At 44.6% G+C, this 23,479-nt stretch overlaps 1 protein-coding gene across 18 annotated transcripts in view; it reads left to right on the forward strand.

Annotated features, from left to right (window-relative positions):
* Positions 1 to 23,479, forward strand: part of celf2 (cugbp, Elav-like family member 2) — a 202,007-nt gene that overhangs the window by 108,450 nt on the left and 70,078 nt on the right. For all 18 annotated transcript variants that reach the window (XM_086201703.1, XM_086201705.1, XM_086201704.1 and 15 more), the window contains one exon: positions 16,474 to 16,670. In XM_086201703.1, the coding sequence (XP_086057829.1) occupies positions 16,474 to 16,670 (197 nt within the window). The remainder of the gene's footprint in view (positions 1 to 16,473; positions 16,671 to 23,479) is intronic.

Raw genomic sequence — 23,479 nt, forward strand, 5'->3', positions numbered from 1 at the left:
CCGCTCCAGATGGAGCTCTGACACCAGGCAACTTCCGGGGATTTTGTGATTATTATTATTGTTTTCCTGCTGAAAGCTAATTTTAATTCAAAAGGTTGACTGAGATGGGATGAATTAAAAAAAGGGACATGAAGTTGCAAAAAAATTGTTTGTTCAAATCAAAATGGAAATGGCAAACAAGATAAATAACGTGCAAGCGTTCAGAAAGTATAAAAATGTAAAAAGGTCAGTACATTTACATTTCAACTTGTTATTTTAGCTAAAGTGATACTATGTGTCTGAATGTTGAGAAGTGGGACGTCCTGTTATCAGATGTGTGCCGGGACTCTGAACCTGGAAAATCCCTGACAAACCAGGACGTGTAGTCACTGTACTCATGTGTCAGCGTATCGTGAAGAACTCCCGTCCAACTCTGCTGTTCTGTTGAACCTCATCACCTATTTGAACTCACTGTTGTGATTTTGTGGCCCAGCTACAGCACGGTTGAGTCCCAGTGTTCCCATCAATCCTGCTGCTGCTGACAGTTTAACATCTAGCAGATGTAGAGCCAAACATTGTTCTAATTAAACCCGACGGGTAGTGACGATCATCCAGTGGAGATGGAGTTGATTCACGTCTGCTGCCCGTGGAAGTCTGCAACTGTTTTACTGTCACGTTGGAAGGCAGGAAGATGCTTATTGATTGTTTTGATCAGTACAGTATTTTTGATGGAGCAATTAGATAAACAGGGAATTCAGCAGGAATTCTTCACAAATATCCTGCAAAATTCTTTTATTCTCATGATAAGAGGCGTTAATGTGTACTAAGTAGTGTTTCAGACGCATCAGAGTATCAGCCAGTATATCAGCTATTTGTGTCCAAGTGCTTTTTGTTTCCAATTATTTACACATTTTCCCCAAAAAAAAATAAAAGGATTAAGCTTGCGAGGAACTAATCACAGATATTGATTGGTGTGCACGTCAGCCGATAGCCAATAATGCAAACCAGTCGAGCACTTCAGACTTTCCAAATGTTGTCAGCCCAAATGAATCAAGTTGTGAACAAACAGCGAGTCATTTCACAGGGGTTTGTGTCTCTTCATCTTCTGTCTGACAGTTACTTTATTTTACAGCCGCTTCTTTCATGATCCCATTGCGCGGGGTAAAGTGCATTGTAATGAAAAGGCTGATGCGTAAAAATCCGAGAAGTCATTTTCTTTGGAAAGAATATTGCTACACACCACTGAGTGCAGAATGAGTCATCAAACTTTGTAATTGTTCTTACAGGAGGCAAAAAGAGGGGAAAAAAATAAAGGATTTTGCACTAAAAATACAGATTCTTCAAATATGTTTGGCATCTATCAGGCATACAGAGGTGAGGACTGGGGACATGTATTTTTTATTTCATGGGACCTCTAAAATCCCATGTCGGTCAAACATTTCTGATGTTTTGACAGCGTTGCATTTACATAGAGCTGAATGCGCACACACACACACAAACACACACACACACTCTGACATGCATAATCAGGCGGTCCCTCCCCCTTCTCTCCACCCCATCGGCATATGTCAGCATATGGCTCCGTCCTCAGAGAGACTGTTGAACAGGCTGATCCAGGTTTGATTTCGCTCCGGAGGTCCTGACCTGGGACGCATGTCAGAAAGGAGAGGGAAGGAAATCCTCCCATCAACGCCGTCGTCTGGACCGTCTCCGTCCAGCATCCTCTCTCTCTCTCTCTCTCTCTCTCTCTCTCTCTCTCTCTCTCTCCCTCTCTCTCTCTCTCTCTCTCTCCCCCTCTCTCTCTCTCTCTGTCTTCAGCGAACTCTTCAAGCACACATGTGCAACAAAACATACAACCATATTGAGCCATCTGTTCCACTGCTAATTGGTATGCGTGACAATGTTTTTCCAAGCCATAAAGCCTAATGAAAATGAGCACCCCACCCGCCCTAATATCCCTTAACGCTATCACTGACTCCCCCCACCCACCTCCCCTCCTCCTGTACTGCATTATAGGCATAATTACAATGGAGTGGGCATCGCTTCTAGAGGTTGTTTCAGTCCAGGACCGAAGACATCCTGCCGCTCTCTGTCTCTGCCCCCCCCCCCCCCCCCCCCCCCAATGCCTGCCCCCAACTCCAAATATACTTGGCTGGGATTGAGAATTGTTCTGATTTTATGGAAGTGATTTCCTCCTTATTGCTGATTGCATGTGTAAGGAATCAAGAGGATGAAAAACAAGGCAATCAGCAGATGAATGATACGGAAGTATAGAAGTGGGAATGAGCCAATCATTAACCCCGCCTTTTTGTGTTGCTCAACATTAAAGTGAGACAATTATGCAGTCGATAGCTCCCCTTTTAAATTATGCAGCTGACAATCCCCTAGTTTAACAAAGTAAAACATGAATGTACACTGCACATCTCCCATTTGGATTAATAATGAAGTGATTAAGAGAGACGTCGCTCCTGAAAGATCAGTAAAATGCAGTAGCAGCTAATCTAAATTCAGTCCTTCTTCACTCTAGTAGACCGCCACTGCCCACCTCTGGCTGTTTGTCTCTGGACTCTTTGATACCCACCTCCTTTAGTATCAATATTCTGACTTTCAAGTTAAATCCAAACCATTTTTACAGGTGTGAACCATGGTTGGGACCAGTGTTAGACAGAGGAATCAGCTCAAGGCCCTCCTGGAGAATCAGGACTCAATGCAGGAAGCAAACTTGATCCCAAATTATTTTGCATTTTGGGTAGAAAATAGATGCTGCAGCTGGGGAGAAGAGCAACATAGGACACATGGAGAAGAGGGGCAGCTGCAGTATGATAATTCATCAAAATCATAACAAGAACCCGTAATAGAACCATTAACGTCAGAGCTAATCAGCACTGCAGGCTTTGATTATTCTTGGTCCTCCTGTCAGGTTTGTTTTTATGTTGTTTGAGTCAAAGAATGGACAACTTGTGTCCACAAAGCCTTTTTTTTTGCGACTTCAAATGCCAGGCGCTACGCTGAGAATGCGTAAGAGCACTTTGGAGTTACAGCGTTTGGTAACTGTGATATGGGACGTATCTAAAAATGTTGGAACTTCCACTGGTCTTTGCTCTGGTGAAATCAAGATTCGACCGGGGGATAGAAGGCAGACTGGCCGGTTTATCTAGATTCATGAGTACAATCATCTGGTTTCAGAGGGATCTTTTGTCTTTGTGATACTTCTCCTGATGGGTAAAAAGTAGCAGTGATGAGTGCTGTGTTTGACTCAAAGTTGATGACTCTTAAACTTTTCAACTCCTGGAAAACAGAAGAAAAACAGAAAAGACACATCGCTCCCTGTTAATCTGCTGGCATTTGTTACTTAGCTTAAAAACACCACGATGAAAAAGACGCGCCGGCTGCAGGAAAGTGCGATCACTCCAGGGCAACTAAACCATCACGTGACGCTGCTGTTGTTGTGTTGATTGTGACTGACAGGGATTTTCCTCAAAAACATTTGTGCCAGGAGATAAAGGATCTACCCGGCTCTGTTCAGGTTGACTTGATGTAAGACAGTGTCTGGACCTGCTGAGGAAGGGAACAAAGTGCCAACTCGTCCGCTGATTTGGACCAAAGCTGCGGTGAAAACGCCGCCCCTTAGCCTCACATTCAGTGGTGACCCAATAAAAACCCCTATGTTTGGGAAAGGCATTAGGTTGAAATCACTGCCAGTCTTAGCAGATACATATTAAATGTCTCGGGACAAAAGTGGAGCAATGAAGGAAGTAATAAAAAGGGAAAAAAGTGGCAAGAAAACAATGGAAAAACAAGTGAAGAGTAGATGAAGTTGGCAGCACGGCGTTGTTCATATGAATCACTGCAGCTGGAGAGCAGCCCGGGTGGCTCAGTGTGTGTGTGTGTGTGTGTGTGTGTGTGAGAGAGAGAGAGAGAGAGACGCAACTCTGAAGAATGTACTGTACACGTGGACAAAGTGCCCCAGTTGTGTTTTAAAGGCGGCCTGAGGTCAAACACACACTCGGCTGCAACCCACCATGAAATGATCTATGAGGGAAATTACAGTACCAACAAGAGCTTTCAGATGTGAGTGGAACTGCCCGGTATTGGGCCTTTCCTCATCTTTGACTCGACCACACACAGAAAACAGCACCCTCTCATGCCAGCCAATAAACGGCACTACTCCAGTTTATTTCCTCGCATCCCTACTACTCCCTCCTCGCCTCTGTGGTTGAATGTGTGTTGGAAGAGCAGCCATTTCTTAGGGCATGATCATACTCTAGAACCAGCTGAAGCTAGCTTGACAAATGCACTTGTTGTCAAATCAGTGGTGTTGTGTCGCCTTTTCCCAACACTCACCGTTTCTCTCACCGCTGCCCTTATTACGCCGTGTTCTGTGTCTACCCTGTGGTTTTCTGCTCAGTTGTCCCCTTTAGAGGTGTCACGACCGATGTGCATGAACACACCGGGGGATTTATTGTTCAAGCGAGGCTCAGCGGTGGAGGTGTGACTTGTTGTGCAGGCACAGAGAATCCAGGATTTTGCTGTTAAACACACAATCCAAGGCTGCTGTAAATGTCCAGATGACTTTATTTGACCAGCGTCCCAAATCTGGATTGGCGGAATCGAACCCCCATCCACTCTTTGTTGTGTTTGTTGGATCGACATTGTTGGACCATTTTGTGGAGAAGCATTAGTCAAATGGGCCATCATCCCCATCGGCGAGTCAGATGATGACTTTTGGCAGAATGCAGCCACAGCACGTTGCCAGACAATCAGAGCCGTTGCCATTTCATCACATGGTCACACACGAACGTACAGGCATGCATGCAGACTCACACCACAAACAAGCTGTTTCTCATTAAGGCCGCTAACATGAGCGATTGAGTGAGAGGTGATGGAGACGGAGGGACTGGGAGGCTTTTTCCAGCAGCAAGAGAGGAAAGAAAAACAGGGTGACACACCAAAAATTCAGGGTGAAAGTGTGTCATCCAAAGAGACACCTGCCTACCCATCACCCCCCAGCTTTTCTTCACCCCATGCCCCACAAACACTGCTGTTCCCATAGCAACAGGGGGAAGGCAGGGGGGTGAAGAAGAGATTATGGGGAAATCTTGCTGCTGCTGCTGTTGCTTGAGTTTGACCAATCTGGTGTCAGGGGTTTACGATGCTTAAATTCCTCATTTCTCCTTCAGAAACTCCAGGTCAGGCCGGTGTGAGCAGGAGAAGATCATTTTTTGGGGGGAGCAGAATGTTCAAAGGAGAGGCAGGAAGTTTATTAGGAAGTTTATTCAGGGAACCAAAGTAGAGAAAGTTTGGGCTCCCTGCCACTATTTGGTGTTCCCCATGAGGGAGTATTTTTATTTTTATCTTCAGCAGAGGTTTGTTTTTTTTAATCACATCCATCTCTCCGTTTGAGAACTTGTTGACCAAATGCGCATGAAATTCACTTTGCTTATTTGCACTCTCAAGCAGAAGAAACCTATTGATTATTGCAGCTTTATTCCTTCAAGGGACGCCCCTAATAACCCACAAGTTTGGAACATTCAGAGTAAAATAAACAGGCACAGTGAGCTCTTTCTGCACCGCAGTATCTGTTCTATAGACCCTAAGCTGTCTCTCCAGGGTGGAGAGAAGGATGGCAACAAGTCCTCCAACCTGCGCAGCAGTATCAAGTCATCCGGCTCCATCTCCTGATACGGCACATTTCTAGCTTAGTCCGTTTCAGGTTAGGCACAAAAAACACTTAGTGGAGGTGAAGAAAAGATTTTGGTTTAGGTTCAAATCAGCTTTATTTTCATGAAAACAGCAAGACAACCACTGGTGACACAGCTCAGTAGCTTTAAACGCAAGCCCCCTGCTGTCACTGCTCCCTCCACCTCCACATCCAGATGCTTCCCCCCCTCTGTTGATGTAATGGTACTTTCTACTCTCTTGTGGTCATTATGACTGCAGCCTTGAATACGAGTCATTTTTATGCTCTACGTTCTCGTTGCTGAACATGCGGCATCTTTACTAAAAGTTCTGTTTTAGTAGTTTCCCCTCCTTTTATATTTTATAGTGTTGTGTATTTGCTGACTTTTGATTTTGAGTTGCATAAATAGAATTCGACTCAACATCACTTTGGTGACCAATTCTAATTGTTACATTAAGATATGTTTCAAAAGTGATAGAAAAACTCTTCAAAGTAATCACCTCATGAAAAGTGTTGGCCCTCCTAGGAAGTGACTTGTGTAATTTCTTCTGTTTAAAAGAGAAAAATCCAATTTGACAAACCGTGTTCTTGCATTTTAAGCTTTTGAGGGTTTTTGCTCTGGTTTGAAACAGCAATTTATCTCTGTTTTACTATGTTAGAAAAATCAGCAGGCAGGATAACTAGTCACATTTTCAATGCCAGTAATTATTGGATAATAATTTTGATTGGTGTAGAAAAGTATGATTAAAATGATAAATATTTGATGTTGATATGTCGATTCATGGGGGGGTGTATAAATTTAAAATCTAAAGATGTGAAAATGTCCCAAATACCTGGATCACATTGACTCATGAGGGGTTAAACCTCTCTTTTTATCGCATTCAAATTAAATGCAAAACCGCAATTACTGCAGTTTTTCCTCTCTGTAGACCAGTAACAGGTCAAGCAGTTGATTGATGTTAATACCACATGCAAATACACAGAAACCAGTGTGTCCTCGGAATGTTAAGAGACATTCAAATCGCTCCAGCACGTGGCTGAAAATGTCAAAACTATGCAGGAGTCCTTGTTGAGAACCCAAGTGGTGCGGTACGTTGTGGTTGTGCTGATGTACTCAAAGTGCGCGTTTGGATCAGAAGCTGGTGAGCCTGTAGAGGGACGTGGACGTGCAGCGAGCGATGCATGCAGCTCCTCTGCAGTTCACAGTTCAGCTGCTCGCTCCAAGTGGATCCACGCCTCCACGTGACATCTTTGCCTTGTTTCTCCCAGCTCTTGGATGTACATGAAATATAAGTGTGTGTGTGTGTGTGTGTATGGGAGGAGCTGATGGGATGACTAATATGCAGTTTCTTTTTGCACATTTTGAATAACTCCGACAGAGAGCAGAGTATTTGCTTTTCAACAGCCTCACTCAGGCTGTTTTCCTCTACACAGTGAAGCATTTTCAAACCTTCAGATGAAGTAGTCTTGTTCAAATTACAGTTTTCTATTCTTCTCAATGATGCATCTTCACTTCTTCACAAGTTGTTGTTTTTTTTTTGTTTTTTTTACCTCAAATCAAATGGGATCTTTTTGAGATGATGATAGTCACTCTGATTCCAATTATTTTTACAAAGTAAACCCGCTCCTCTTGTGATGACGACTGCCTGGTTTAAGTTCAAGTGAAGAGAAGAAAACACAAATGAGTCGCTGAGTATCACCGAAAATAATCCAGTTCAGTTGGGTTCAGACTCCCTGTCAACTCTGAGTCTAGACTCTATTTAGAATCCTCTTGAATCCCTGTTCGCCGGGTTCCCTCTTAAGTGTGGCTGAGTATAAAATAATGCATGATGTATTATTATAAATGAGGTGAAAGTGCTTCATCGAGCTGTGCTCTCTTCTTCTACAGTGGTAGACCGGAGAAGTAGCACCTCCATCCCTCCGAGCCGACTGCTAAGACAGAGTGGATAGAAACCTGCACAGATTTGCAGTCACTGTGGCAAAATTTCAGAAAGTTCAGTATAAATGTACAGTCATTTTGGATGGGAATCTGACTGCTGTCTGGACTTCTTTCTAGGCTGGTGCGATGTACTTCATCATTTAAGGTTGTTTTTGATACTTAACTTACACAGTAAAAGCAGCGTTGTGGCTTTGGCCTAGTAAAGCAGGAGCAGCTTTCCCATATAAATGGAGCTCAGCTGCTAAACAGTCCCCGCAATCATTGAATTTAAGAAGGATTCAAGCAGATGCGTCTCTCACCGCAGCAGCGTTTCACATTGTCATTAACAATAATTCACGTATCCATATCAAGGCAGTTTTATTCACCACCGACACACTCAGCACATGCAGCATCTAACAAGGCAGCTTATTCCTCCTCCACTGTTTTATACATTCAGGAAAATAGGAGACATCAAAACTGAGGAAAATGAGACTCTTTTCATTTGCGTCTCTGTCATGCATCGGTGTGTTGTCTCCTCTCTGTGTGTACATGCATTATGTGTGTTATTTCCAGCATGGATGTGTGCGTAGCTCCTCATTACTGGGCGGTGGTGTGCGGTAGCTCGTTAGCGTGGAGCTAGCTGAGCGTCAGGGCACCGGTGCAGCTTCATTAGCTACTGTGACATTTATCTGATCGTTTCCCGGCGTCACGCGTACTGCCCCGTCTCTACGGCAACCACAAATGTGTACACGCACATGAAGGCAATCACACAGTCTCGCATAGACCCGATTCTTTCAAATGCTGACAGCCAGTCATAGATGCGAGCTCCATAAAAGTGGCGCCCCTCCGCCCTGCAGCAGAGAAATGTCGAGAATTAACATAAGACACACGCTGTACGTACCGGTGGCTGTTAGAAGATTGTTTTTGTAAAGTTCTAGTAAATCATGAGGAATATCACTGCCTTCTTTACGGGAACAAGGCCACCTGGAGACAGTTCACCTCGGAGATGGAGTGTATCCTCTGGTCTGAAGCTTAGAGCAGCAGTGAATATGCAGGCATGTTTCTAGATCTGTGTGTGTTTGTGGTTGTGTTTATTTGCACCAACAATCATGGTTGTGAAGTGCCTTAAATGACCCGCACAGTTGGTATTTCTGATTCAAAACAGTCTTACACAGTAGTTTCCAGCTCAAGAGTTGTGATGACCAACACTTTCCAAAATATTCGTTTTTCTTGACAACAATCCAGCTCACACTTTGGCGGCTGTGTTGCCGGGGACCCAAAGAAGTTCTCTGTTCATGTTGATGTCTGACGCTGTTTGGATGCTCTGTCCTCATATTCTGGCTTTGTTCTGTCCCCAGCAGCTCAGCCCTGGGCTGTTCCTATGCGTTGACAGTAACGCTCAGGGTCGGGATGGACTCCAAATTTCTGCGTTAGTTGGTTTGACCATGAAGGGAAATGAGCTGTGAATCAGGTCTGAATAAAATAAGTGCACGTCACCCAGCGTGTGGCTGTGGTGTAGCGCCTACATCTGAATCATCCCACTGTGGTACTGACACCCTCGACTCCTGATAGCCTGCTATATTGTCTTTTTTTTCTCTAAATGAGGCTGTAATTTCCAACATGACCATCAATACTTTTTTCAAAAAACTTGAAACATGAAATGGGGATCATGAATATGTCAGGAAAGTAAAGAGGAAGAGAGAAGATTCATTTTTTCAGGACTTTTATGGAATCCAACAACCAGAGTCGCCCCCTGCTGGTGAGAAGAATGCAGCTGTAAGGAGCTTGCCAAGTATTTCACCAGGAAACAACCAAAATGATGATAAATAAATATATATATATATACGTATATATATACATATATATATATGTATATATATATATATATATATATCTGAAAATAACAGACTTTGAGTAGTTTTGTGACTTGAATTTTGTCTGTGATATAAGAAGTAGGTATAAAGAATTTGAATGGATCCACACACACAAAAAAGCAGCTTCTCACCTTACCAGATGATTCTGACAGGTGTGTAAAATTATCATCCTGTCACGATGAGCTCTGAGAGGCAGCGACGATGATGATGTCATCTCTCATGATCCATGTTTTGTCGGGCTGTTGTGTGAAACTTGTTTAAGAGTCTGTCAGGTTGTCGGCACAGGTTTGTATCTGTGTGTGCGTGTGTGTGTGTCTGTTCATGTGTGTGTGGGTGTGAACACATCGGTACAAGTGTGTGTGTGCGTGTGCATGTGAGTGCGTGCGTGTGTGTGTGTCTTTGGCTGACCTCGGTCGCCCTGCTCCCTCGGGGGGAACTGATGTTTCTCACTCTGCTTGTCAACAAGATTAGTTCCCCTGTGGGACCGTTACACACCCTGCAAACACGCTGCCAATGAGAAGAAGTGTGTGACAGCTCGGCCCTTCCACGAACCCACTGAGTTGTGTGTGTGTGTGTGTGTGTACGTGTGTGTGTGTGTGTGTGTGTGTGTACGTGTGTGAGGAGTATTTGGAGTAACGTGCGTGTGCTGCAATGGAGGGGTTATTGGAGTCAGAGAGGATGTGTCTTTTAGAGCAGAAACAGAAGGGAAAAACAGTAGGGGGGATCAGCGCAGCCAGCCTGAACTGTAGTTTGTGTGTATGCATGTGTGACATGTGGGTATGCATGTGTGATACGTGTGCGTATGCATGTGTGATGTGTGTGTGTGTGTGCGTGCGCGTGCGCGCACGTGTGCTCAGTTGCTGTGAGTTCATGCTGAGCTCTGAGCTGTGCTTACTGCAGGCCCTGCTCATCTGCATCCATCTCCTCAACTCTGGCTTAGCTCTCGTCTCAGTCTCACCTGACTCACTCCTCCTGGTTTTGTCAGAGGTGGTAGAAGTACACACATCCAGTATTTAATGAGTGGTACCACTTACCTGTGTAGGAAAAGACTACAAATACTGGGTCAACATACAGTATACAGTACAGCAGTGATGTCATCAACCTGTGACGAAGTGATAATGTGATAAACAGAAGCCTCAGCTTTTTGCTGTAATAAGAGTGAGTACTCAAGGCTGCCTGCAGGCAAAATGGCCCTCTGTCAGGTTTGATTGAGCCCAACAAATGTATGAATGAATAAACAAAACACGTGCATGATTTTAAAGTTACATGATAAATCTGAGCGAAGAAGTCTTGGCACGAGTGTTTTTATTTCGACAGGAGACTGAAGCAGTCGCCCGCCATGGAAGAAACGATCACCTAAGTGTGTACCGTCGGTGCGCTTCTCCTCTCAAATATGGAAGCAAAAAAATTCCTAAATCTCAAAATTACAAGAAAAAAGCACTTTGTAACCTCTGATTTTTGAGTAACCTTTTTTTTTTCCATGTCTTTTAAATGAGAGCAGAGTTTTTATAGTAAGTTAACTAGATTCCTCTTGTGTTGCATAATTGATGAGCTAATGTGCTAATGGCTCAGTTTCCACAGCTGGACTTTCTAAATGGTAACAGCCACACATCAGACTCCTGCCCTGCTACATGTGTTTTTATAGGTTACTCCTGCACATGTCAGCAATTGGAACAACAGCTGGACACAATAGCTGTAGTATGTGCTGCGTCTGGTTGAATGTCGCTATGGTTACAAGGTGGACAGGCTTCTTCTTCCTCCTCTTCTGTCCTCCTCCAACATGAGCCTGCTCTCTGTTCCTGAATCAGTGAAACTACATCCTTGGTGGTGTTATGGATCAGCTGGAATGTAGGATTATGAGAGCCCGAAATCAATATAAGTTTTTATTTCCTCCTACAATACCCAGTTATGCATCCTAATATGGTCGCCCTCTGAGAATAATCGCCTACGTCCTTTTTTCCCCAAGTTTTTCAGAAAACTCAAATAACTGGAGACAAAACATCATAAGGAGTTGATTCAGGTAAAAAAAAACAACAAACTTTGTCACTAAATGACTTCGGCGGTGATTTGAAGAAGGTGACGTTATCGTTTTCTGTCTCGAGTGGCAAACATAAGAACAGCTCATCTTTTAGTCAGCGTGACTTTATCATCACGCGAAACTTCAAAAAACAGATTCACATTTTTGCAGGTCATAAAATCAATGTGTTAAGTAATCAGTGTTTGTTTTCTGCATTCATGTGTTCCATTCAAGGGGCTTTTACAGCTGCAGTCTTTGTGACTGATCTGTATCTAATTGACATTGATACATTTGGTTTATTAGCTAATTGGCTAAGAGCTGGAAAAAGTGCACAGCTGCTGTGTGATGGGAAGAACTTCCAACAGGTTAACCAGGCCAGGAGGAAGTTTTTATGCGCTGAAAGGAGAGAGAAGTGGCGGACGCAGGCATTAATGTGAGACGTTAGCGGGCCCATGCTCATGAAGCTGCGTGATGATCGATGTAGTGACGTGTTGAAACGCCATCTTGAAAATAAATCCGACGTCAATCAGATTTCAGGCTGCTACAGTAGCTTTGTAGAACTGCGAGTTTCTGCCGCCCGACAAGCTCGCACTTTGATGGTAGCTGGTGTGTGTGAGTGAGTGAATGACAATATTGTAAAGTACTTTTACATGACGGTTGAAAACCACTCTTCAAATCACGTCAGATTAGCTTTCTCACAGATTACGATCACAATAATCCAGTGGCATTCTGCAGTCTGATGTTTTCAGCTTGTTGCAGGCATTTTCATCCTGCTGTCCTGAGTATTTCAGCCCTTGGTTGCAAACTGAAGCCCTGTGGTGGGTGTGACCTCGGAGGATGACACGGTCCTCAGTCCAACATACGTGTGATTTCAGCTGAAATCCACATTATTCGTCTCCCTCCCATGTTACCTAGTTCACAACTAAATAAATGCTGCACGCAGACGGCCCATAATTCTCAGATTCACTTCTGCACCTGGGTCGGATTGTGGCCTCACTGCAATCAAACCGCACTCAGGAGAGACGGTCTCACACTGGCTGTTCTGGTCCACACCACAGTGGGATTACTGGTTTCACATGCGCCCAAAAGAACCGCAGCAGGGTTCAATTATTTAAACTCGACCAACGCTGGTGTGTGACGGTACCCTGAGTATCCCTGTGTATCTGTGAATCGATGACGACCGTTCTCTTCACACCAGAGAGAAGGTAAAGAAGTTCCGTCCTCGAACAGTGGGGCGTGTGAGGCGCCATGAATATGAAATGAAATGATGAATAAATAAATATAAGTCGTAAGGTTTTATGGTCACTTTTGTGCAGCTGTTGTCTAATGTGAGCGTGAGGTGAGGGAATAACAAGCCTCAGCAGCTGCTTCGAAGACCTATCCTCACACGCCGAGCACATACACACACACACACACACACACACACACACACACACACACACACACGTTGGGTGTAGATCAACCCTCAGTCACAGCCCTGTGCTGCAGGGAGACTGGAGTGATGGAAGCAATAGTTAAGCCATTAAGGCAAACAATTGGCTCAAATTGAGAGGGAGAGAGAAAAGAAGAGGAGGACGAGGGGAAAGAGGGAGGGAGATGGAGAGGCTATGGCAGGAGTGGATCCACTCAACGACTTAATCCGAGCCCCAGGACACTCTCCTGCCGAGCTGCAACACACTGACACAAACATCTACAGCAGCACACTAAAGCTCTGTCTGCTTGCAATAACACCTTGTCAGTCATGGCCACGGGGGCGATGGAAGAGGCGCTCATTCCTTTGTAGCGAGGGGAGTCACCTACTTCCAACCACCTCACGAGAAGACGGAGCGTGCATACACAAGACAGCTCTGTAAGCATTCATGCGCCTTATGGCTGCAAGTGTGAAGCTATTCATTGTCTTAGCACAGGGTGGACAGTGTCCTGGACCGGCAAGGCGCTATTCTGACACCGGCTATTGTATCGTCTCCCCCGTGGACTCGTTCAATCCTCGCAGGCCTCACATAAACAGCCAACAATGAGGGATTGTCTCCAGCTATTCTCTCTCTTTCTGCTCATTTACACACACACACACACACACACAGGATGAAGGGATGCTACAGTCTGAACTTAGCGACCGCTACAGCCGCCTTGATGTGTCCAAACATCAGCCGGTGATAGGGGCAGTAACTTCTCGCCTCCTCCTCCTCTTCCTCCTCTGCTGCCCTTCCCTTCCTCCCCTGCGGGTCTCCCTCAGCGCAGGGGCCCCCTACGATTTATCGGACAGCTTAGCGAGGAGCATTTGTTGCCCTGAGGACTGTTAGCACTGGTTTGGCTCGTTGACTCCGGTTCTGGCGTTTTATTTGACATGTCCTTTAAGTCCTTTAAAGAATTGGGCGTTTCTGCCGAGCGCCTTGGCTCTTTCTGCAAAAGATGGATGGCCCGTGTTCAAAGGTCTGCATGTTTTTTCCCTCCCTCTCAGTTTCTCTCTCCATATCTTTCCCTCCCTTCTTTCTTTTCCTCCCTTGCTGAGCTTTATAGGCTGGTATTAGTGCTGTCAGCTAACCAAGCTCGGGATTTGGCTTTGTTTTGTTTTGCTGCTTAAGATAATGCTCTTGCTCTCTCCTGCCGAGAATAACAAAAGGGGAAAGTAGAGCAATAAAACAGCACTGCCATTGACTTGGGTTTCATTAAATTGGTTTTCAGCCATCTTAAATAGACCACAGGCCTTGATGGCTGGTGTGTGTGTGTGTGTGTGTGTGTGTGTGTGTGTGTGTGTGTGCGCGCGCACGTGCACGCACATGCTTTAGCTATATGATTGTCCATAGTCATGTGTGTGTTCGGGTGTTGTTCTCATCGCTGTCAGGCTTCGCTATTTGTTTGCCTTTATTCATCCACAAAAAAAGAGCCCGTCATAGCTTAGCGTTAGCATTCCAAACGCGTGGACAGCCAAGTGTGTTCTGCAAAGATAAGGCTTGTAGCTTTGTGGTAAAGAGGGTGAAAGCATTTTACCTCATATGCATTCCAGATGTGGAAATATATAAGCAGAGTGATCAGCGTGTAAGAGCTTGTGTCCTGCAAGAGGGCCTGGAGGTTTACTGTACTGGTTCTGCAACCTAATCCCTCACACACACATTAACACGCTGCTTATCCAGCGTTCATTCATGCATACAAACATGCAGTGCAGGGGGACGGCAGGATGGCACATTCATAAAATATCTCCCATCATGAGTACAAGTCAGAGACAGGATGGATTGATTTATCCTGAACAAAGCTATCCCTGCATCTTCATTATTGGAGGGTCTATTTGCTGATGTGTCAGGTCGGTAGATATAGAAGTGACAGATTTAGCGATATACATCTGTAAAACCTGACCTGAAATCCACCAGCCAGCTATCAGGAGCTGAAGTTGCAGGGTTATTAATGTGGCGCTCAGTCAGTTTCACCTTCTAACAGCTGGCTTTGAGGAGTTTCTATGGTCCAAACTGAAGATTGAATCATTCTTTAAGTCTTAACGAACATCTCACCTTGTGTGTCCTCTTACAGATGATGTCTCTAGCGTTTCCTGATCATTTTTCCCTCCGTAATTTGTACCAGTCAGCGAAAACTGCCTTTCCAAGTGTGATCGGATGGATTCACACTCCTTTCAAGATGTTAAACTGATTCTAAAAATCACCCTGAAGCTGAAAACTAAACTGAGCGTAGCTTAGCTTAGCTTAGCTTTCGATGAATTCATAGCACAGATGCCCTTGCTATCTTACTATAGTGCTACGATTCATGTCCTTTCTTTGGTTTTTACCTTGTACAGTTGTATAAACCTGTAAGCTCAGCATAAATGTAAGATACCTAATTTGGTAAACAGTGGTTTTGTTCGTTAAGATGGGTTTCTCTCATTTACACTGTTCATGTTTGCTCTGTTACTCGAGTAGATTCACTACATCCTATGAAACATGTTTTCAGTGCGGTTCAGTTCGTGTTGGCCAACTTCCTGTGGCAGCCATCTTGGATGATGTTTTTTCCACCATCTATCCCGTTAGATGTGTTGTTTTGCTGGTGGGCGGGGGAGGGGCGTGTGAATGTGCTGCGTGTCCGTCATCAGGAAACGTCCCTGATTGTGGACAGTGATTCTGAGTATGAGAAGTTGTCCAAAATGATGCGTTGAAATGTGCAACTTAGGCATCACCCCATCAAATCTGCACTCATTTGCATAAATGTCAGGAACAGGAATCTGAATACGGATTAAGACGGTTTTACATTCCCGTTTCATTTTGTTGACAAATTCCACTCAGATGTTTCTACAGAGGAAACGCTGGATGTCTGTTTTTGTCCCTTCATGAATCAGAAAATACTGCTATAAAAATACAAGCATGTTTTTAGGAGTAAATGTCTTATGGATCAGGCTTTGAATGACACATACACAAACCCTCCAGAACATCCTTCAGAATACAGTCAGAAATAAACTGAAGAGTTCGGTGTCTATTTTTTCTGCCCCCAAAGCTGAGAAAAGACTGGTTTTGAGGAAATGGCTTTTAAAGGGATGAATTTAAAAAAGCATTTTTTTCAAAAAAGATGTGAATAATTACACTAATAAATCAGCATAAAACTTCCTCAGTGGCTTCCTCGACTAAGATGACGATGTATTAAAAGTTTTCTGAGAATGCATTTCCACCTAATGAAATCAAATGTACTCTAATTGGATTATTTGCCAGCAACATGATTCTGAATTAAACACCTGAATATGTACGCTGCTCTGTCGTCTGGAGGATGATGCTGCTTCCTGTCTAAACGAAAGAGAGCAACCATGAGTTCATTATTGAAGAGTGTTTGTCGGCCAGCCGTAAAAGTTCTTTTCTTCTATTAATCTTTATTCTGAGCCAACAAAACTCTCTGAGATGAAAAGATCAAAGCGATTGATGGAAACCTTTACAGACAAGAACTGGAAGCAGATTGGATCAGATAATAAGAACAATCTGGACAGTCGGCGTCATGTTCTAAGTTCTAAATGTTCTGTGTCCTGACCTGTCAACAGTAACGGCACAGCCGGGAAGATGAACGGGGCGCTGGAGCATTCGGACCAGCCAGACCCGGATGCCATCAAGATGTTTGTGGGCCAGATCCCGCGTTCCTGGTCAGAGAAGGAGCTGAAGGAGCTGTTTGAGCCGTACGGCGCCGTCTACCAGATCAACATCCTCCGAGACCGCAGCCAGAACCCTCCACAGAGCAAAGGTACTTACACACACACACACACACGCACACACACAGAGGCCATCACGAAATGAACCAGAAGCTAAAAACACTCAGCAGTGAGGCTGAGTGGGCCGTCCCATCTAGTTAATAGCAGATGAAATGATAAATGTGCAAAATGACACAAGCAAACAGACATTTCGTGCTCCATTTGAAGACAAAGACTCGCCCCGACAGACTTGCACAGTCAATTGTGCAAAACCACATGATTTGCAGCTATTTTCTGCCGTTGCTTTTCTTTTTTTCCTTTGATGAATTCGTCAAATGTACGTGCAAACAATAGAGACAGCAGCGACGAACAGGCAGACAATGGTGCTGCCATATTAACAGGCATCAACGGGAGAGGGGGCTGATAACGCTCCTGATGAGACATGGAGAGTGGGAGGAAAGCAAAGAGAGAGAAAGAGATGTGGCACTTCCATCCAGCTGTAAAACAAATTTCAAGAGAAGTTTTGAAGTGTCACTTGAAGCGAAGAGTGAATCAGTGGGGATGAAGTGAATAAAGCGAGTAAACACTCATCTGCCAGGAACATGGAATTGAATTAAGGATTGATCCGTTTTGGGAAAGCTGATCTTCATTCCTGAAACTGATATAAATGCTCTTAGCTGTGTTGTCATGTTGCGTGTTTGAACAGCGGTGATTGTAGCCTGGACGACGTTCACAGAGCTGCACCGAAGTCATCTGAACCAGGTTACGTTGCATGATGGGCCAAACAGAACTCACAAGACATCAGGGACATTGGTTCATGTCCCGTTTCCCATCTGTTTGATTCCTGACTCACGGAATCACAATCCTGGAATCACAGAAATGTTTTTTCTTCTGATAAAACAAAACGTGACGTGTGATTCCATCAGCAGGTACCAACCAGTTGAACCCAGTGAGATCGTGACATCTACTTGTCCCTCTATCACCAACCTCATCGGCGTAATGAGCTAAGATGCAGTTGTTAGCTGGCTAGCAAAAGCGCCCCGTCATGGTGGCCTCAAAGCCTGGTTTCTGTCCCAGTTACGGACCGCTGGTCAGGATGGATCATATGTTTCATATTGAGGAAATTGCAGCGTGAGGGACGCTTGACAGAGACGGGTGGGCCTCGTCTCTGTCTCTCTGTCACCTGAGGTCATGCCGGCTTGTTAGGGTTCCAATCCAATTCTTCCAAACATTATCAATATCACCCTTCCATCTTGTTTCACTCCAAGTACTTCAGCAGTTAGGAAACCAGATCTTTGGTTGAGGTACACAAGTGCATGTGGAACTCTCTGCTTGTTACACACACACACACACACACACACACACACACACACACACACACACACACACACACACACACACACCTCTGTGTTAGTTCTTCACCCTGAGAGGTTGAGGGGGAAGAGGGGCAATCTAGTGTAAGGAGGACTGCTGGTTCAATCTCCACTTCCCCCAGAGATATGTTGAAGTGTCCTTGAGCAAGTTACTGAACCTCGATTTGCTCCTGATGAAAAGTGTGTGTCTGTGTGTGTCTGTGTGTGTGTGTGTGTGTGTGTGTGTGTGTGTGTGTGTGTGTGTGTGTGTGTGTGTGTGTGTGTGTGAGAGGCAACATTTTAAAGCCCTTTGAGTGCCATTAAGGTACAAGATCACTAGATAAATGATCCATTTCCCATTTGTCTCTGTGGTGGCATCACCTGCTACTGGAAGAACAACTCCTGATTTTAGCAGCAGTGGATGCAGGCTTCCTGAAACCTCTCTTCATGTGTCTTCTACATTTGGCCAGAGAGCAGCTGTCCTTAGCCTCTCTTCTCATGTGCATCATTGACTGACTGGTTTTTGAGCAGCATGAAAAGTCTTAACTCCTTTCTCAAGTAGAGGAGAGTAAGCAGTTGTCCTGTGTGTGTGTGTGTGTGTGTGTGTGTGTGTGTGTGTGTGTGTGTGTGTGTGTGTGTGTGTGTGTGTGTGTGTGTGTGTGTGTGTGTGCGTGAGCACACGTTCTTATTCCACAGCCAGCCAAAAAGTTAATCTGTCAATGTGTGCAAATATGATCAGATCCGTTCAATATGGACATTTTCTCATTATATTTATGCAAACCTAATCTGGCTGTTTTCCTGTGAAACAAATTTGCTAATGCAGATTAGTTTTATATGATGAATAAAATATTTAGTTAGCTCTTCTCTGCGGTGGCTACACCGTGTGACGCGGCTCACCTCTCTGCTCCAGCGTCTCTCTCTGCTTGTGTTTTTACTTTCCTGTGTTTTTCTCTCTGGCGACGCCGTCTCTTGCTGACTGAGTCATTTGAGCTTATGAAAGCCTGGAGACACTCTTCTGCCAAGACCCAAATCAACTCTTTTTCTTTTCTTTTCCTCGTCTTTTTTTTTTTGCACACAACACACTTGTCATTTGCTTTGTGTTTGTGTGCTCTTAGCCGTGAGATGACTCCTCTCCCCACCAGACGTCTTTTCCTCGCCGCTGCCTCCGAGCCCCGAAAAAAAAGTTCCTCCTCCTGTCCTTCAGTCAAATCTCCTGCTCCATCTTCACTACCCTTGAAATGAGTTGTTTTCCTGCTTGATGAGTCAAGAGTGTCACTCACTGACACTTCTACTGGAGATAAACACCACGGCTGTTATTTTTTCCCTCTCTGAATGACCATTTCCCTCTCGGTGCTGGGAGACGGAGAGTTTAAAGAGGAAATGTAGCATTTGATTGGGCTCTTATTGGCCTTGCACTTCACAAGCATTCAGCTCGGTGGTTGTTTTATCATAGTTCAGTAAGCCGCCTGGCCTCATCTGCACCTGCTCAACTCCAGGGAGCTCCGGCGGCCGCTCGCCTGCTCCGCTGTTTCGCCGGAGCTGACAGTAATTCCACCCGTGTCAGGGAATCTGTGGCCCTCTCCTCGCTCACCGTGTTTACTTTAAATTAGCAACGGTATTGTTTGCAAAGGATCTTTGGGGGCAAATGAGCACGTTCTGTTGCCCCGATGGCGACCCAGACGTGTTGTTGTTGTTTTCAGCAGCTATTTTTGTAAAGCGGCAGTTTGTATTTAAATGAGTTTGTTAGTCGTACTTAGACTTGGAAAAACTTCGGAAGCCTTTACAACTGCAACAACTTCTCTGTTTCCGTTTTATTTGGATCCTCATTAGCTGACACTTCAGTTACAGCAAAGTAACAAACAAACATCAGCAGCAAAAGGAGGAGAACAACATGCAGAACAATAATAGACTGTGAAAATCTGGCAAGAACAAGATACTGCCTACAGAAACCTGTAGAGTACAGAGGACATAAAACCTGAGAATTCACTTTCAGTACATTTAGATGAGCGTAAGTTGTGCCAAAATAAGCAAAATTAACTCAGATTGAAAGGCCTGAGAGATTATATCAGAGTCAGAAGACTTCATTCATCCCCCTGTTGGTAACAGTGCTCCACTCAACAACAATAAACAGGGAATGAAGGGAGAATGGAAATGGACATGGAAAGGGTTATTCTTGCTCTCCAATCCGGCTTTGTGAGAGGTTGTCTATGTCATCTGCTGGCTGATATTTGAGATGTTTGATGTGTGCGATTAACGGATCCTAAGATTTGAATGAACCATCCTGTGACGAATGCTGAAACAGCCTCTGACAGGCTCCTGCTCTGACAGGGTTCCAGCTCCTGCTGCACTCACCCTAAGATCTCCAATCTCTTTCTGCTCTTTGGTGTTACGGGGCAAGGCTGTGGTCGGCCCCTGAGTCTGTTCATCCTCCCGCTCGTTGATTAACATGTCAGGACGTTTCATGTTTTTGCATTGGGCCGTAGCATCGTACCAAGAGCCCAGATCATTTGGAGGCCAGATGCAGATAACGGTACTCTGAGCCGCTGGTTAAACCTGTCCCCAGAGCGCAGTTAGGTGCAACCAGCTGAAGCCTGCTTCAGAAATCTCGTGAGGGCGAAGTCCCCTTGGAAACTGAGGTCCAGACACTTTGAAGGAGAGGTCAATCACATGGAAGACCATTAAACAACATCTCACCTGACAGACAGAGAACTCCCTTCAGCCGTATTTGAACCGTCAGTCAGAATATAAGATGAGCCAAAGGATCTATTCACATCCAAGCCCTGACCTCCAGGCCAGCAAGACATTTGTCCTTCTGTGGTGGAAGTGTTTGTCGATTTAAATACGAGGCGTCAAGAACTGGGACTTAAATGTGTTAGACTGGTCAATGTTGTTGTAAGCTTGGTTTTATTTGAATGTCAGAGACCTGCAGCATCGAGTTTAATCAGAGCTGCACAATTTTGAAATAATGTCTAAATGTGAAAATTGTACTGATCAAACAAAGTCTGCAGAATGTGGCGGTAGGCAGGACGCCTCGGCAGCTCCACCGTATTTCATCGAAAACACTATTCATTGTGCCGTCCTGCGATTTGAAACATGCAGAAGGTCATATTGGGATTTTTGGTTAATTTTGATTGATTGTGCAGCTCTTTTACTGGCGGTTGTGGACGGTGACGATAATTGAACAGCCTTTTAACAAGATGGTGCAATATTTGTTAAAGGAAGCGTTTTGAAGTAGAATTTTGAAGGAGGAGTTGTGGCGCCACTGCCTTTTAATCACATTCTACGGATTTGTTTCGCGCAAAAGTCACACCATTATTATCTCAGTGTTGTTTTGCACTTGCTTGGAATTAATGACACAAGAATGATGAATGATTCCTTCCGGTATTGTAAATCAAATCAACATATTTTTCGAAATGCTTCATCACTGATTCTTTCAGACTTGATCTGATTGGCACAAAGTTCTTAAAATAATGTGAATTCTTAATGTATCTAAATTGATCTATTTTCTTTCAAGCACGTCCAGATTGTTGTAAAATATTCAAATTTTGACATTGGGCAGGGACAGCAATGAATACATTAATGATAATTAAAGGATGTGGAAGATAAAACCCAAGATATATAATTCTTCGCCTGGAGCTCTGACTGGAGAACGGTTCTGCGTGTCCAACTAGAAAGTCGATATCTGTGGATCAGAGTAATCTCCCTATTTTATTATTGTCGTCCTCTGTTTGAGAGCCTTCTTCAGCCTGACAAGAATAATATTCCTCGAACAAACACACTCATTTTCCTCATTTCGGCATGAAAGAATATTATCAATCATATCAGCTTCTGAAAATCCATATTTCATTTGATCTTATTAAGACGGTGTAAGTTAGTTAGACGCTCAAAGAGACTCAGCTCGGTTTCCTTTAATAAGTTCCCAGATTTGTTGTTTTCAGGCCTGAAGCGGTCGGTCCTGTCGCCGGCGTGCACCAGCCAGCATCCATTTTACTGCTTGACCCAGGTGTGTGCATTTATGTGTGCGTTTATGCTGACTGGGGCAGTCTGGGGAATATCGTGGCACCACTGTTGGTTTAATGTGTTTGGAGTTAATAACCAGATGAGTGGATGAGTGCAGTGGGGGGGGAGCCAGTGAAAAATAGAGCAATTTGGCATTTTGTGCTGAAAGAAAGATAAAGATGGAGAGAGAGATAAAGGGAGAGCGAGACAACGAGAGCCAGAGGGGTAAACAGAAAATGGTCCTTTTGCTGAAACACAACCTTAAGCGCCATGACGAGTCTATTGCAGTGTGTGTGTCTGTGTTTTGGCAGGGGACACACTGTGTCATTTATCTTAATGATACAGCCAGCCCACATGAGCTGCTGGGACACACACACACACGCACACACACACACACACACACACACACACACACACACACACACACACACACACACACACACACACACACACACACACACACTTAAATTCAGCAGAATAAGTTTATTGTCTTCATTAACGGGGATTCATGAAGGAAGCTGCTGCTGAAAGGCCCGCAGAGTCTCTGAGTTTAACACAGCCTGGAAATTCGTCAAAATAGAAAACCTGCAAACAAAAGAGGATCGTGGGCTGCGTGGAAAAGTGGTCATCAAAATGTTTTTTTTTTTTCGAAAGCCAAGACTATTTAATGGCACCTGTCATGTAATCTTGGAGGGAATGTGCGATGTAGAGGAGGAGACCCAGATTTTAACGCCTTTCTCTTTGACCCCAATCACGCCTCAGGCAGGTTTGGCAAAAGACCAAAAGCGTAGCCAATCACAGAAGTTCCATGGCCGAACCACTCAAGAAGGTTTTCAAAAAGTTGTTGAAAATATTTAGAGCAGTGCAGAGCTCCGTGATGTGACGTTAACTTGTTGGGAGGCGGCGACAGTTACAGTTACAGTTACAGTTACTCCAGTAATCTGGTGCCTGAAGCAGCTAATCTGCTAACAGAGTAGCAAATGGCAAACAAGCAGAGCTCTTCCAGAGGTCCTGGGGAGGTGGAGGGTGCCGGATGGGGGGAGTCTCACGTTGGAGGCTGCTGGCCTGGTTTGATTCTTGAATACTTGCAGACTGTGCAGCTCCTGCTGGAACCAGCTGTGGATTCCAAGTCATCAGAAGTGAAAGTTGGCTTCTGAATCTGATCCCAACTCAAGTGTTTTTGTGCTTCGGTCTAACCAGATTGACTTCAACATGCTGTGAATTTTGAAAGCTCTCAGGGTCGGAGGACTTGTGCTGAGGTTAATTCCTCCATAATCAACACTGGCTCCTGGAACATGACTTCCTCAGTCTTGAAAAGCGTCCCTCTGACCTGAAATGTCATTTTGACGATGCCACAAACATCCACTGAAGCTCTAGGAAACCATCACGGGCCTGAGGATAAAAACATACAGGCAGATTATCAGCATCTGATTTTTGATCAGTGCTCGGCTGAAAATCTCCCGGCCCGGGTCGCTCTAATGCCACATCCAGGGACCCGCAGCCGTCCAATG

Source organism: Aulostomus chinensis, chromosome 4, assembly GCF_037954235.1.
Source record: "Aulostomus chinensis isolate RoL2024-O1b breed Wild chromosome 4, RoL_Achi_v1.0, whole genome shotgun sequence".
Taxonomy (NCBI): Eukaryota; Metazoa; Chordata; class Actinopteri; order Syngnathiformes; family Aulostomidae; genus Aulostomus; species Aulostomus chinensis.